The sequence below is a fragment of the Schistocerca gregaria genome, chromosome 1, assembly GCF_023897955.1.
Source record: "Schistocerca gregaria isolate iqSchGreg1 chromosome 1, iqSchGreg1.2, whole genome shotgun sequence".
In the NCBI taxonomy this organism is placed as follows: domain Eukaryota; kingdom Metazoa; phylum Arthropoda; class Insecta; order Orthoptera; family Acrididae; genus Schistocerca; species Schistocerca gregaria.
In genome coordinates, this window is record NC_064920.1 from 302544213 (window position 1) to 302561742 (window position 17530).

At 38.5% G+C, this 17530-nt stretch overlaps 1 protein-coding gene across 4 annotated transcripts in view; it reads right to left on the bottom strand.

The window, feature by feature from the left end:
* LOC126342297 (septin-2) overlaps positions 1-17530 on the bottom strand; it is a 314504-nt gene that overhangs the window by 11987 nt on the left and 284987 nt on the right. For all 4 annotated transcript variants that reach the window (XM_050001846.1, XM_050001845.1, XM_050001844.1 and 1 more), the window contains exons 4-7: positions 13597-13762; positions 10405-10555; positions 6396-6561; positions 371-527 (exon numbers count right to left, since the gene is read on the bottom strand). In XM_050001846.1, coding sequence (XP_049857803.1) covers positions 371-527; positions 6396-6561; positions 10405-10555; positions 13597-13762 — 640 coding nt within the window. The remainder of the gene's footprint in view (positions 1-370; positions 528-6395; positions 6562-10404; positions 10556-13596; positions 13763-17530) is intronic.

Here is a 17530-nt window from a genome sequence, read left to right on the forward strand (position 1 = left end):
GACTGTTGTTACTAAAAATGGAGAGAACATTACCATTACCTTTTAGTCTGTAAGATTATCTTCCACAGTCTCTCTCTCTCTCTCTCTCTCTCTCTCTCTCTCTCTCTCTCTCTCTCTCACACACACACACACACACACACACACACACACACACACACACACACACACGATGATTTATGAAGCGCACACACACACACACACACACACACACACACACACACACACACACACACACGATGATTTATGAAGCACACACACACACACACACACACACACACACACACACACACACACACACACACACGATGATTTATGAAGGGAGCAAATGTGAAATACTACAGTATACATATATTGAAATTTGCTGTAATACCTCCGCTCTCTGATTGCCTGCTGCGATATCTGAGAAATGCATTGTGCACGAAAGTTCTCATAGTGAACATCTTGTGTCACATCTTTCAGATCCTGCATGTGGGTGGAAATAAGCATTGTTCGTAGTTTAATGAAGTCACTATGTTTTGGATTTTCAACTGAAAAAAGAGAAATATTTGAATACTAACAAAAAATAAAGAAAGTAATGCAAGTTCACTAGTGTAATACAACTTAAGGAAGTTCAGTAAGCTGTAAGAATACGCTTAACACAAAACATGGGAACAAAATAATTGTAATACAAGCAAAAAAGTTAACATCTTAGTCCATCTCATCTTCACAACATTTCACCAATGGTTGGTTGGTTGACTGATTCATACATTCATTCAGTCTTCTTGTTCCATAAATAAAAAGGCTCTGCTTAGCACAGGTGAGCACAGGATTAAACTATATTACTAATTATACCGTAAGATTCCAGGCTAAGTGATCTGACTGAAATGTTTGTAACTCGAAGAAGAAAATAAATTGCTTCAGCAATAAGATAAGAACTACTCTGAACATACAGTGAAATGAGGAGGCAAGACTGACCAGGAAAATTGAAGAAATTCCTTTAAAGGTGGATTTTAATGTTATCCTTTCTCTTAAAAATAAATGTTCAAGTAGTTCTGATGAAATCAGAAGCAAATTAACTGACTTGTTCAACTGAACTTAGTACTATACAAGACAACTGCTTAGGTAATACATCTTCCCAGACAGACTAACTTAGTACTGTCAAACCACATTACATAAAAGGAGAGAAAATTACTACCCCATCCAATTATTTCCTGTTTTTTAATTTTCTTTTGAGAAATCCATGCACAATAGTCCTGATAAATGCAAATAATCTGAATTTCAAAAAGTGTTGTCAACTGAACAGATTGTATTAATTTTGATGGATAATATAGCAGATTCAGTAAAAAGGAAAATATTACCATTGGGAATATTTTGTAACTTGGCTAAAGTTTTTGATTGTGTGAACCATGATATTCAGACGCAAAAATTTAAATTTATGGTTTAGTAGATGCAGCAGGTTTAAGGGTTATTTGCTTCACTCAAAGCACATACCATCAGTTCCATCTCAATCAAACAGCAATAGGCACTCAGAATTTGAAAATTTTCAACATGGTGCACCATAGGATCCCATGTTGGGTTCTGAGTTACACTGATGACAGCCCACTTGCAATGTTGGAAAATGCGAATTTCATGCTTTTTGCAAACACAAATACAGGAATACAAATTATTTAAATAAAAAACTTGTTAATAAAATACTTTTTTAAAATGAACAGAAAGTATAAAATCATTTCTTCTAGCCCCATACATATTTCTAATCTAAGAACTTTCAGCATTGCAGCACGTCAGCATCTTAAGTATCAAAATAATTATGAAATATCCTCCTCGACTGCACAAACTACCTGGTGTTTACCTAGGTTTCACCGTGAGCAATTGAGGTGGATATTTCATAATCATATTTCTAACCCCTTAAAGATAGTCCTGAAAATGTGTGTGTGTGTGTGTGTGTGTGTGCACTTTTTTATAGTTATGAAAACACTTTTAGAATTTAAAACAAAAAATTTGGGGCTTGTGCAAGAGATAATAGTAAGGAAGTGAACTATTCATGCATCAGATATATACTTCTTGTTTCCCATGTTTTTAGTTTCAAATTCTGCAAATATTTTCACAGATATTAGAAATTCTAAAGCACTTATTTTCAGGACTACCTGTGTGGAGTTAGGAATCTGTATATGGCTAGAAGAAGTTATTTTACATTTTTTAATCCATTTTCAAAACATGTTATATTGAAAACAATTATTTTTTGCTTTTAGCCACATGTGTAAAATTTTTCAGTTGATTTCAAAATTTTTGATTATATTATTACAGACACTTGCAAATTTAAAGACTGCGTCATTTATTAATTTATTTATTTGTCATCGAGGTGGTATAATCCCTTTCTTGGTGAAGTAGCTACATTTATAGTGTTCGGAAAAAAAACTGGACAAAAAGGTTGAAAATTAATATGATTTAATTTCCTGTACATTGTAGAATGTTAAACATACTCTCACTGCCCATATAAATGAACAAACTGACCGCTTATTAAGGAATGAGATTTATATCAAAACAAACGTTGATGAATGATGACAATGCTGCATCCAAAGATCGTACTACAGTATTTTGTGTGAAAATTGCAACATTGGGAAGGATAGATGTACCAAATGAACTTCTGTTTCCTGCAGAGTGCATCCTTTATTGGGCCAAACAGATCGATGGCAGAAGGTGAGGCACCCACTGGGCGCACACCTTTGAGTACTCCAACTAGTGAGCGAGTGTGTCAACACTAGCAACCAAGACATCCAGTTGAGCAGTGAGGTGTTTGTTTGTGATCCATCCATCGCCTTAAATGAGAGTGTCTACACATTTGAATATTACTGGAGTCACAGCTGTGAGCGGCCTGTCAAGCACACAGATCAGACATGTTTGCGATGATGACAGACACCTTGCACAATGCCTCATCTTACTTTTGTTCACTGCAAGGTCTCTGAAGACACTCTGCAAGCCCCTGCGAATACGTGCAATGCTCTGATTTTCTGCCAGAAGAAACCCAATGATAGCTCTCTGCTTGGAACACTACTCCATTACAAAAGCTATTTTGGAGACTATTCTAGCGCCCCCACCTACTGGAGCTTCATGAAACCGTTGGCGCTAAGGCATTAATATTTCACTATGCCCCACAACAAATTCTGCATGTTTTCAACCAAAATTAACTCCCAAAAAAAAAAGTGTCATTACTTACTGAATGCCCATCATGAATGGCCATGATTACAAAACATAACACAATTTCTGGCTGAAAATTCTGTATGATGTGAAGACTCTGTATCCAGCAATCAAGCTGAGGTTACTCTCAATACATGCGAGTTGAGATAACATGTTTTACCTGGTGGCACCCTAAATCATCACACTTTATGTTTGCAACACTTTACAAAACAGGATACCATGTTGTGTTCACCATGGTACTATCTACCCCGTATGCGACCATCACTGGCAGAGGTTTAGGTGCGGTGTGTCCTGTCTGAAAATATATTTTTTCACTCTGAATTCCCATAATGGTTTTTACATGTTTTTAGCCTGAAGGATTTGTGGTTTTGGGGTGACTGAAGCTTCTTCAATGCTGTTTATGCCACTAGTCTAGCCTACAGCATATGGCATGGCATCACTGATGCAGGCTCCTATTTAAGCATATATGGCTGGTGAAGATACATGGTCAATTATGGCCATGCAGATAGAATAGCAGAAATCCCATGCTTTGGTAACATTATGGTCTTGTACCCATTCATCATATTGCACAGTCGCTTCTGACCAGTAGTTCCATAAATGTATCACTTCACTGCAGCATGCTGTGTATCAACCAATGCGTAATGGGAACTCCAAGTTGGAATTTCAACAATATAAGGAAAAGGTGTGATTGTTACTCACCGCAAAGATGGCATGTTGAGCCGCAGACAGGCACAATGAAAAGACTGTTACACATTTAGTTTACAGCCAAAGTCTTCTTCAGAAAAGAAACACACACACCAAAGACTGATCGTTCTGTCCTGTTTGTCCTTTAGTGTCAGTCAGCATGAGAGTTCACATTCACTATCACGTTTCCACTCTGTTTGATTACTCTTTGTTGACAAAGTTGGTGTAACAATGAACATTCCAGTCTTACTGAAGAGTGTGCTACTAAGCTTATACATGATCCAGTCACATTAATGTGACCATCAGTTAGGTTTGATCTCAATGTACAATAACCACTCATAAATACCAGGTGAGGTGGCTGCACTAGCAGTGGGGGGGCATATACTGTGTGTCAGGAGGGGAGGGGGGGGGGGGGGGCCTCGACACAGAACTGTGATTCATTGTAGTGATGCAGAAACAGAGTTTTATCTGACATCCAAAAGGGTACTATCATTGGCTTTCAGGTGAAGGGTGGAAGCACTTCCAAAACATCTAAATTTGTAAACTGTTCGTGTACTGCCATCATTCTGGAAGACACAATGGATCAATAAGAATGTATTTATCATTGGGGACTTTCCCCTTAAATGCAGTTTGTTTTTCCTCGCAATGATGGCATCTACCAGCATGAGACTGCAACATGTCACACAGCTTACAGTGTGTATGTGTGGTTCAAAGACCATCAATATGAGTTTACCATGCTCCACTGACTAATACATTCCCCAGATTTAAACCCAACTGAGAATCTGTGAGACTACCTTGATTGAGCTGTTTCCACAATGAATCCTCAACTGAGAAAACTTGTACAGCTGCCCATGGCACTGGACTTTATACAGCTTCAAGTCCCTCTTGGTGCCTTCCAGAACCTCAATGACACTTGCTGCATGTCTCAGAGTGGTCTTCACTGCAAAAGGTGGTTATTCAGGCTTTAGACAGATGGTCACTTTAATGTGAGTGGACAATGTATTTTCACCCTGTCTCTGCAATATTAATCAATAGTTATAATTAGTAAACTGTTCTACACATCTTCTGCACTTGTAATCATTCTAGTCATTTTTCTGGGTGCTGTAATTTTTAAAAAACGTTAGTATATAATTATTATTTCTTCCAATTAGTCTCACACACTTTTTCAAAGTCAACCAACAAAAGAACCTTTTGTCACACATTTCTGTGGACAATTAAGTTTGCACTTTTTTTTTTTATCGTCATTGATGCATACACACAAGCAACTATACATAATTTTTGTGGCTTGTAAACTTTACAGGCATGTTTCATCTTCTCAATATGAATGTAATGGTGTCGCTTTATATTGAGAACAGTTTGTCGTCTTGTTCTGTTTAAGGGCATAAAAACCCACTAGGGTCATATGCACCCATTTTAAAACTGAAGAACACCAAGACAAAGAGAGGAGTTAAAAATGACTACATGTCAACCACAATCGACGGAAGAGAAGATAGCTAAAAACAGGGACATGGGGAAAGGTCTATAAAATACACCATAGACAAACACAGGTCCAGAACTAAAAATTAAATGGCCTTCGACATACTGCTACAACGGATAGAAAGTAATGCGCAGTTGACAGCCCATGTGTCGTTTGTTAAAACGACCAATAATTCAGACGGCAAAACACAAATGAGAACATAAGTGGTTAAAAAATGGGCGTTCCATAAGGAAATGGCAGATCATCAAAAGTTGAGCGCAATGTGCACAAAATGGCGGGGGAGCACCGCTTAACAAATGGTGATGGCTAAAAAGATAGTGCTCAATATGCAATCTAGTTAAAATGACCTCAGATCGTCCAAACCGCTGGGAGAGGCTTAATAACCCAGGGCTTGTTGCCATTAAGAGAAGACCAGTGATAATGCCAAAGTGACTCCACCTGCTGATAGATGGCACACAGAGATCATTGGAGGGAATTTAAGAACTAGCAGGCTGAGGTACGAAGACTCCAGCCTTGACAGCAGCCTCATTTCTTCTCAGACTGACATGACCAGGAACCTCACAGTGGCTCTATCAAGAGTGAGCAAGTGACAGCTTTCCTGAACCTGTTGCAGTAAGAGATGGATGGTGTACAGCACACAGGCTTTGAAGGGCACCAAGATTGTCTGAGAAGATGACGCAGTTGAAAAGCCTGTGTTGCCGGATGTACTGCGTAGCCTGATACAGTGCGAAGAGCTCTGCTGTAAATACCAAGCAGTGTTCCGGAAGTCGATAACGAAAAATATCAGGCGCCGATGATGAAGGCACACCCAGCCCTAAGGTCAGTCCAAATTGAGAGCGGTGATCAGTTGTGATGACATCATGCAAAATAACAATTCAAGGCCATTTCTTTCAATCCTTTTGCTCAAAACAAGTGAAGATATTTTCTGTCATTCATTAATGAGCATAGCCAGCATTGTTTCCCACTATCATGTTCTTATAAATCTGGCAATTCAGTCCACCACATAAATACAAGACTTTTCAAGCAATATTACTGTAGCACACCATAATCTGGAACTTACCTTCCACTACACCCCAGGGATACTGTCTTCCCCGGACCCTCTTTCCTGCTACTTCTAATACAGTGTTGCTTCCAACTACAGCAAATGGAACACAGGCTTTCAGTTCTCTATCCTGTTGCTTAAAATCTTCATCTTCATCAGTGTCACAATCAGGAAACTGATAAATCTGGAATACATGCACAGTGATGTCAAACACTCCTCAGCAAATTGTATATGATGGCGAATTATTTTTTACTGTAATCAAATCAGTTGACTTGACTCACTGTTGAAATTGTCACCTTATAAAATAACTGTTTAGTTTTACAACTTTTATGTGTACATACAAATAAAATAACAAAAACAAAGATTGAGGAATTAAAGCATATTGTGTAGAGGAGGTGGTCTGTAGTTACTTTGTACATACAGGTACAAACAACAATCAAACAGAACAGTGTGCAGAGAAAGGTTCTGATACTTCTTGCATGCTACAAACAGTCTGTGAATGTAAACACTTTAAACGGTCATGAGAACATCATGCAAAATAACAGATCAACTTCCTGTCCTTTTGCCCAACAAAACCCAGTTGAAGTCTATCTTCTGACACAGCACAGAACAAAAAGTGGAAGCCTGTACAACAGATTATGTATATGGGTCTTAAATGTCCTAGGTGACTTTGACAGCAGTTGAGTTTTCCTTGGATAAACAAGTATGGAGTTAATAGGCATACAATGGAACAATGCTGAAGGCATTAGAAGATTATTAATACTTAATTTTGCATGGACTTCTTGTACATCTGTATCTACAATGAGCAGCCAGAATAATAAAAGCCAACCTATCAAATCTTGGCCCACCTATTGGATGTGAAACATTACATTATTGTAGTATGGATTTCACAGGGCAATGATTTGTGACCAGAGCTGAGTGACACAATATGTCCATCAAACGACGTGTCAATTCTGCAGAAGCAGTTTTCAAACCCTTAAGTAACATGTGATTTTTCCACACTCCAGTCCTGGCATGGCAACTGCCAAGAATTTTTCAGTGTATTTTACTGTGATGTCCCAGTGCAAGACTGGCAAAAAAACAGTGTGATAGAAAAACACTTGTCTCTCCCCTCCCACCACCACCACCACCACCACCACCACCACCACAGACTTGATACTTGCTTTGCACGGTGGGAAAGTCCGATGAAAATTAACTATCAATATTTACACAATTTTTGTTGTCAGACATCAGACCATCTCAAAACTGTCCTTTGTCAAATTAAAACAATGATTTCCCAACTTTCAGTACACAAAGTCAACCAAATGATTCCTCTTTACACAATTTATCCACTATTTGCCTTATGGTTATGCCATGTGGATACATAAGACCATGTGCTGAAAACTTATGAAATAGGGTCATAGTTTATTATATAATTTTCCACAAAATGTTTTGAGGAAGTGCATTTATTTCATTAACATTTATTTGATCCCTTCTCACAAAAGGTCAGAAACTGTAGAGGACAATACACAAATTAATGGTTTATTTATTGATTATTAAAGAGATTATTAATTATAGTAACATTAATATTCAATAAATGAAACAGTCTCATTGCATATCCTCTACATAGATGGGCCTTTGAACTTTAATAAGGACATATTCCAATTCTTTATAATAATCTATTATCAAGCAAAAAGCTATGAAAATTATTGTTTAGCCTTAAAAAATATATACAGTTTTGCCATGAAAGAAAGTAGAGGACTGGTGATTTGAGGAGGACATTTTACAAGATTGCCATACTCTGTTGGTACCCTAGTTTTCTCATTCTTTAATATCAATTTAATCTAGTGGTACTGATCAATAGTCTCCCATCTCGTTCATACGTGGTTTTTTTTTTTTTTTTTTTTTTTTGTCCAGTCAGAGTCCTGGGCCGCAATGGAACTGCTGCTGATGAGTAGCACCAACAGATGGGCAGCTGGACTCTGCCAGCACCGAGCCGGGTGCTTAAGCCAATGCTGTCTGCTAGTGGTCACACAGCATCTTAAATAATCAGACAAAAGGATTTCCATGAGGGGTTCATCTGACAGGCAGTGCTGTGGTCAGATGCACACACTGTTCGCAGGCAGTGCTTTTGTCTCTCATGGAACCCCTGCAGTCTGACCACAAAGAGCAATGTTTCACTGTTGTCACGTCATGTATACACAGAGCAACAGGTTGCTGTTGTCCTTCACAAATATTATTAAGCATGTGGTGTGTTTGACCACATGTAGCTGGCTTTGGCAAACACCACTTAGTCTACAAACCCCCCCCCCCCCCTCCCCCTCCCAGCCAGAGCATATGTCCACCTGGCGACAGTGTCCAAGCATCTGGCGTGGCTGCAATAATTACTGCTTGGTATTTCTCTTGGTCTTTTGTCAGTGGGTTCAAATCGCATATTAGTCTTGGTATGCCTCTTAGCATCCATGCATTGCATATGTCCATGCATTATCAGCTGCTGTGATGTTTCTTGTAGTCGTACAATCTGAACCTCTTTTCGTATTTCCTCATTTTGGATTCTATCCTTTCACAACCACGCTATGATGAAACCTCATTTCAGCTGCCTGAGTTCTGCAGATGTCTTTACTTCTCATGGTCTACATATCAAAATGGGCATGTAATAGGTTTCATAACTTCTTTTGACATTTTAATGGTACTTTCTGGTTCTATATTAGGTCTTCAATTATTTGATAGAAGTACTGCCCGTTTGAATACTGTGAGTGACTTCGTTGTCTATAGAACCAATAACTGAGACAACATTGGCAACATATCTGAAATGATGTGTCATCTGAAGCTGTTTTACCTCCGTTTCAACGTATCCCACTGGTTGCCCATGTCTTAACAGCTTTTACCTCACTTTCTCCTCACTGAGAAACTTCTTCTAAGGTGTTTATCTGATCTTAGTAGTCATTTTTAGAGTCACTTTTTTGTGGATCTTGTTCATTACAGCACTGAAAAGAAGAGGACAAAGAGCTGAACTTTGCATTAATGAAAATTTCATACCAAAGCATTCCTATTTTCTTCAGTGTTTACCACAACTTTTCCCATTCAAAATGTCAAATGCTTCCTTTATGTATGTGTTAATTGTACTTTTCCATTAATTTACAGAAAGCAACAATTAAACCAGTTTTTCTTATTTTCCTTTCTTGAATTCATGTGGTTCTTCCAAGCGGTTTTCTTCAGAGAGAAGTCTCTAATAAAGTTCACTCACTTGAGACATTAGTGATACTGCTACACTTAACAACATTTCTTTCTGTCACCTTTCCTGAAACTGGGATTGTTTATGCCCGTTTTCCAATCAGAATGTACCTTTCGAAAGGGTCTGTAGATCCATCATTTTCCAGCAACTTCGTTGGGTTTGAACATTTCTGCAATTATTTCAGGAACACCGATTTTCCAGTTTTATGTATTCCAGGCATATTGCACATCATTCCCAGTTAAACTTGTCTCGTTGTCCAAGTGAAACAGATGTGATGCAGTACTGTCTTTTTGTATATTCCGTACACAATTTTCTTATAACAACTCATCAAAGTAAGATTGCCAAGTTTCTTTAATCTTATCACCATCCATGATGAGGTTTCCATTGTCATCTTTTAGATACTTTGACTGTTCTTTATCTCTCTTCGTTTTTTCATCATCCCGTATAGAATTTTCAGTGAACAGGAATCACTCAAGCGGAGGAGTAGGGTAGGTGGACCCTCCTCCCTTGAGCCGAATTAATGGTTGTGTTTGACACCACAACCAAAGGCTGTTTCTTTAACATTGCTGGGTAATACAGTTGAGATACTAGATCACACAACCACAATAGAAACAGGTGGCAATGTACCTATTACAGCTTGTGGCTTTCTGGATCACCTGACAGCCTTCCCCAAAACATTCACACATTCCTTAACAAAAAAAAAAAAAAAAAAAGTTCTGAACTTGAAGGTTATCACTTTGAGATACAGTATAAAACATTTTTCTTTAATAGCTGATTACACTAGTTTAAAATGTTACCATGGTAGTTATTCACCTGTATTTTGTTGTCCTCAATATCGGCCATTACCCTCTCCTTGAGCCTGCGAACCTCATTTGCAGTAAGTGTGTCAGCTTTGGCAATAACAGGCACAATATTCACTTTTCTATGAAGTCTCCTCAGAAATTCCAGATCCAGCTGCCGCAGGCTGAAATTTGTGAACTTTGATAAATTTTTAAGCTTACAATTTAAATCAGCTGAGGTTTTCTAGATTATTTGCCTCTACAAATCATAACCCAAGTTTTCCCAGAAACATAAATTTCAAAGCATTAGAAATGTTGAGCAGTGAGACACCAAGTACACAACTTGTAACCAATTTCTAGGTATATTTAAACAATGGAGACTGCTGGTGGGAATATCAACAGTGTAAGAAAAAAAAAGATTGCTAACACATTAAGTTTCAGACAAGCACAATTAAAAGACATTTACATGTAAACTTTTGTCCACAGCTCTCTACTAAAAAAGAGAAATGCACAACATTCATTGACACAAAAAAGCACACGACTCCCAACAGCAGCAGCACATGCCAGAATGCAGCAATCACATGGGATGAAAACAGCAATCTTATAAAGGGGAAGAAATAGCTGCGTACAGGTGGAAGGGACAGAGGAGCACTGTCTGGGGAAGTGTGCAGGACTATAATGCAATCAGGTGTAGCGTCAGGAGGTTGTGAGTCAGGGAGTTGGGGAAAATGGAGCAAATATGGAGAGGAGTGGGGAAAGATGGGCAGATGTGTTGGTATAGAGCAGCAAACAAAGAGGATAGGAGACAAGAATGGGAAGGAGGTGACAGGACAGAATAGGTGGAAGCTGTTGAGTGGAGGTTGTGGGGACAGTATGTTACCATAGGTTGAGGCTGAGATCATTACGGGAGTCGAGAATGTGTTATAAGGATAATTCCTATCCACGCCTTTCAGAAACGCTAGTGGTGGAGGGGAAGATGCAGATGGCTCAGCTAGTGAAGCAGCCACTGAAATCTCAGCTGCATATTGGCCACATGGTGGTCTACTTTGCTCTTGGCCACAGTTTGGCAATGGCTCTTCGGTGGACAGATGGTTGGTAATCATATCAACATAAAAAGCTGTGCAGTGGTTGCAGCAGAGCCAGTAAATGGCATGGCTGCTTTCATAGATTTGTCTGGTCCCTGATGGGGTAGGACAAACCTGTGACAATCCTGGAATAGGAAGTGCTGGCAAATGCAACTCAAACAGTCCTGTTTGTATAACCATGTGCAAAGGAAGAGTATGGAATGGCCAAGAGTGACTGAAGAGTGTGCTGAATGAGTGAGAGCCTTTCATGCTTAACACCAAAAAACCAGTTCAGATTGCTAGTTATGAATTAGCAGCTCCAGTTACATCTGTGTGGAGAATTAAGAAGATGCTTACAACTATGTCCTTATTGTCAGCAGTTTACATGCTCTACAGCCTACAGACTATGGTTTATGTGCAAAAACCTTATTGCTTCATGATGAAGATTTTTCTGGATTGTGTCATTTTCAGTGATGAATCGACATAATTTTGAATCTGGAGGTCAAAAAATCCCAAAAGATGGTACAGTTGCAACAACACTCCCCTAAATTGACTGTTTTTAGTGCTATATCCTGGTGGAAAGTTTACTGGCCTTTCTTTTTTGGTGATGTAACAATAACTGCTCTTTCTTATTTTAATGTGCTTGATCTATGGCTTTTTCCTCAATTGGAAATAGCTGAACCATAGAAGTTAGGCAGCAAGATGATGTACTGTCTCACTGGCATAACTCAATACACAAATATTTAAACAACATTGTACCTGCCGCTGGATTGGTGACAAGGGACTCGATGACAGCTTGTTTTGCATGACCTCTACATTCACATGTGGTCTCATGCCATACGATTTTTACCTTTTGGGTACGTAAAGAATTGCGTGTGCGTGCGCGTGCGTGTACTCTTCCACTGCCAGCTGAACTACCCAACTTTAGAAACAGCACTGTCACAGCAATTCCTCCAGACACTCTGATCAAAATTTGGGAAGCCCTCTCTCCAACTTGTATGTGCGACAAATGGTGCTCACAATGAACACTTATAAGAAAAGTTGTTTGAGTTGTTCTTTCATTTTATGTATTGTTTATAATTGTAAACTGAATGTAATACATGCTACAAAGCCTTAAAAGCCATATATTTATTATTGAACACCCTTAGAACAAGTACCTGGTTGGCATAGTTACAGAGTACAACACCCTACAAGGCTATTACAGTTTCACATTTCCATCTCTCCAAGTACACAATTTACACTGCAAATGGTTTAAACAAAAATTTTATTTTTTACAGCATTATAAATTAGTTTCAATTCTTTTACAAAATTCATTCCTGCACCAGTTTTTTATTTCTTAGCACAGATATGGATGAAAAATTCAGATATAGTGTGAAAGAAATGAGGAAGCGTGCAGATTTTCAGATTCCTACTGGAACATAGATTTTGTTTTTTAAAAAGACACAGTTACAGATTCTTTGAACACGAGTTTCATTTTCTGTCATGTAGTATGATCATGGACATTCATATTTTTGCTGAATTTTGCAATGCTGTTTTTTTACAAACTAGCATATTTCTATTATGTAAGAGATTCCCAAGAGGTAAAATGAGTGATTCTTGGGAGGTCTACAGCTGTCAGGTCTGAAGGTGTGGCACTGATCATTACTGTCCAAGCCCTCTTCTGAGTGAGGAAAGGGTCTGAGTTATGTGAGGAGGCTCCCCAGAATATGTTATCACACTGCATTACACTATGAAATTGTGCAGATAAAACACTGCATCCAGTCTCTGAGCCTAAGCAATAAGCAAGGATGCATTAGGCACAGCATATTTTAGTCAACTTACCATTAGTTTGCTGATATGTGATTGCCATTTTAAGGCGTCCTTGATCCACAGGCCTAAGAATCTTGTTTCAGATGCAGAGGATATTTCAGAATAGTCAGTGTAAATTGTGTGCTTAGAAAGACATATATTTATAGTTTACGCTGTTAATACTATGCCAGACACTGTCTAAAATTTATGTTCCTGGGATTCTACTCTAATCTTACCTACTGAACCTTGACTTGTGTATTTAATTCTCTTCTTCTTCTTCTTCTTCTTCTTCTTCTTCTTCTTCTTCCTGTTCTACTACTACTACTACTACTACTACTACTACTACTACTATTATTAATACTTCTATTACTAACCCGTGGCCATAAGGTGGTACAAAGTAGAGACAACAGTGAACCCTGTTGTCTTGTATGTTTTTCCTGTTCAAACCGCTTTCATCCCTGAAGTACTGTTGGAACTGTTCATCCACATAGTTGCAGCATGCACGCCAGCTATCTTCACAGTTCACTGCATCTCCAAATCCTGAATAAAGAAAATACTTAAGCTATTTTCCATATAGTTAATTTATAGTAAGCAGCTGCATCTAACTTTCCAATGCATTATGTGCAGAAGAATGTAAAAATGACAAACAATCAAGCACATTTCACCAACAGGGATAATAATTTGAGTCATAGCTTGAGACGTTTCAGCAAAAATCTGATAAAGCAAAAACTATTTTGAGATGACTGTAAGAGAGTGTAAAGGTATTTTAGTTTGTAGACTTTGTATTGCAGCTGCGTGAAATAATCAGCCTCATCTGTAACAAATGGGCCTTCAAGTCTCTGTATATCCATCTTTTCAGGAGATGGTTGTGGGTCTCGGCTGTTTGGTACAGGATGTCAAATCAAACACCTTTCACCCATCTAATTTCCAAATTGTTATTCTATTTGGTTACAAGTTGCAGCAATTTACTACATCATTTTCAGGCCCCCTGACCAATGAGTCTGAAGATTCCAACATAGGTTCCAGTCAAAATAGGGACCAGCATTCAAATGCTGGTATCTGTAGACTTCTGTTCGATACAGTGATCACTTCAACCATCATCTGCTGACAGTCGGCTGCCATTTATCAGATATTCTACAGAAATGGAGGTACACAGAACAACAGTGCAAAATAAGATGTATATTAAATGTTGCGTAACCCAAATAAGCACACTAAAACACAATGAAAATCAAGGTTTGATAAAGGACACTGCACTATATACTTTGCACTACTTTCCTTCACATCAGCCATTATACTGTAGAAACTGTTATTGTTAAAATTTTACGATTTTACATTTTGCAGTAAAAGCTATGATGTTCTGGCAAGTTGTCCATGAGAGGGATAGTTTTTATCTTAACAAAGAGGTTAGTTACTAACAACAACTGAGACATGTTACACAGGGCAAAGTGAAAGGAAGCACCAAATTTGGTAGACTAAAGTACTTGAGTAGTAACAGCAATGAAAACATGGTAGATGAGAAAAAAATTGTAATTGAAAATTTGTATGCTCTCAGGGGACACTATGGTTGGTAAAAAAAAGAGAGGCTTAATGTCAATAGAGATCTTACAAAATGCAGGGAAAGAGCACAAATACAATTAAAAAAAGAAAATCTAGATATTTCACCCTTTTCAGCAATCATTAAAATATCTGGGAATGCATAAACATGTGTCATTTTTACTTACCTCTGGTTTTCCCATTTTATATATGTAGCCAGTTGCATTTGACAAATTAGTTTGAAACCTAAATGAAGAACAGCACATTTCAGATAGAGTCACCATGAACAGACAAAATATTAATAATTAGCATATTGAATAATTCTTTCCTTGCTACTGGGAGATGATTAAATCACAGCGAAATACCTGATGTCAATAAAATGAGGTATGTGAGAGAAAATGGTACAAGCATCTATTTTCAGTGAATCTAGTATCATTCTTTTCTAACTTCATGCTCTTAGGCCCGTTTCACACTGGAACACTGGTGATAGTCACCAGCAACTGTCACTCACGGATATACATTCATTTGAACTGGAGCATTCACACCGGGACACTACACCGCCTCACCAAGCCACTGTGACGCAACAGTGACTCACCCTCGCCACATGTAACAGACAAGGTCACTGTGTTCACAGCAGTCACTGCTGGACATGCATTAGTTTGAACTGGAGTGTTCGCACTGGGACACTGATCACAGAACAGCACTGCAGATTTGCCAATCAACAGGCAGTCATTTCTGAGACAGTGGCACGAAATATTTATTGTATATTATACTGTATACACTGTAGCCAGTTTATAGTTCATTAACATGGAAGATTTTGTTAGTGAAATAGAAAGCTGTCCTGGTATTTGGGATGTGAAAAGTGACAACTATAGCAACAAACTGATGAAAACTAATGCGTGACAAGAAATTATAACAAAGTTTGTACTTGATTTCAATGAGAAGAGCATGGATAAGAAAAAAATTGATAAGTTGTATGTTCTTTTTTCAAATTTAGTACCTTATTTTTCAGACCCTTAAAGGCTAGCAAAATTTAGTTGCTATCCCTGTACAAGTCCATTTCACTAACCAATCAGTTGGCAATACCTGCAATGCTGGACACCAGTGATCTGAGAGTGTTCACCACAGTCACAAGTGACCTTCACTGGCGACCGTCACCAGTGTCCCAATGTGAAATGGGCCTTAATTTGCACTTGTATGCAATTTATTGACTACATGTTGGATGCCACAAGACTGCTGCTGGCCACAGCAGACCTCACTTGCACCCGACACTGGACTGGTGGTGAAACAACCTTTACTGTGTAAATAACACAATTTTTCATAAAATGAGAAAAGGTAACCAGTCACCTATGGCAGGGTGATGTGTGCTGCATAGACACATATAGCAGGAAGCAGTGTTCACTAACTTTTGAGATCTCTGACGCTTCTTGTCATATAAAGTACGCAATTTCAAACACTAAACTGGGTCGATGTATTTTTGTGTGTGTGGAGGGGGATATAGATTACAAAGAGGGAGGGGATTACAAAAGAGAAATGTGAAGATGGAGAGGAGGGTGGGGGGAGTGAGTGTGTGTGTGTGTGTGTGTGTGTGTGTGTGTGTGTGTGTGTGTGTGTGTGTGAGTAGGATGATTTGGATGGCGTGTGTGTTATTAGTAAACTACAAATCTGCCCCTGTAGTAGTCATCGTAATCCGAACTATATGAAATCTCTTTACATCTTGACTTGATGCTAATATCTGCTAAATCAGTATTCAAATCCAATTTTATTACACATTGATTATACATCAGGCTAGAGTTTAGCATGCATTTTTATATTAAGACTGACATCCAGTTCAGACCATGACATTAAACAATTAAACAAAATGCTATTACAAAAAGATACTGTATATGTTTACATTATTGCTGTATACTATGTAGAAATTGTTAATATTCGTTATAGCCGCACACAGCACAGTAGTCTCTTTGCTACATTTGTGATGGCGTCAAGCACCATGCTAAGTTCTAGTCACCACACAAAGTCCATAAGGATCCTCTCATGCAAATAAATAGAACAGCCACTACAGAATGCACTCCATTATAAAACATCGTACATTATAAAGACTGAACTAACTTTCAAAATGACTTTTCTACTCAACCTTACAAAAACGCCTAACTTCATGTACCTGTTAATTTTTATATCAAGCTGGTATGGAATTTTCCTATTACGCAGATGGGTTCCTATTTTGAAATTTTTACCCACAAAGTAGTGGAAAATTTGTATCCTCCCAGGGAGGGATGGGGATAGGCAGTACATGATATTACAGAAGAGAAAAAGGGGAAAGGTTGGAGGAGGCAGTGGGAAACAAGTTTGTGCAGGCTATGCCCCAGGATTGAGAGAATGTAGAATATGCTAGCGAGACAATTTTCACCTGCACAGTTCATAGAAACTTGTGCTTGAAGGGAGTATCCAAATGGTACTTGTAGTGTAGCAGCTGTTGAAGTAATGTGTGTTGTTGTGCACAGCATACTTGGCAACTGGATGGTTAAGTTTGGCAATGGCCATTCATGGAAATGGACAGTTTTTATGTGCTACACCGTCACAGAATTCACAGCATAGATTATATACAACATGATTGCTTTCACATGTGACCTGCCTTTTATAGGGTCGAAAATGCCTGTGATTGGACTGCATTAGGAGTTGGTGGGTGGATTCAAGGGACAGGTCTCTTATCTGGTTTGTCCACAGGGGAATGACCCATGAACTGTAGGACTGGGAAGGGCTTTTCATGAACAGGGC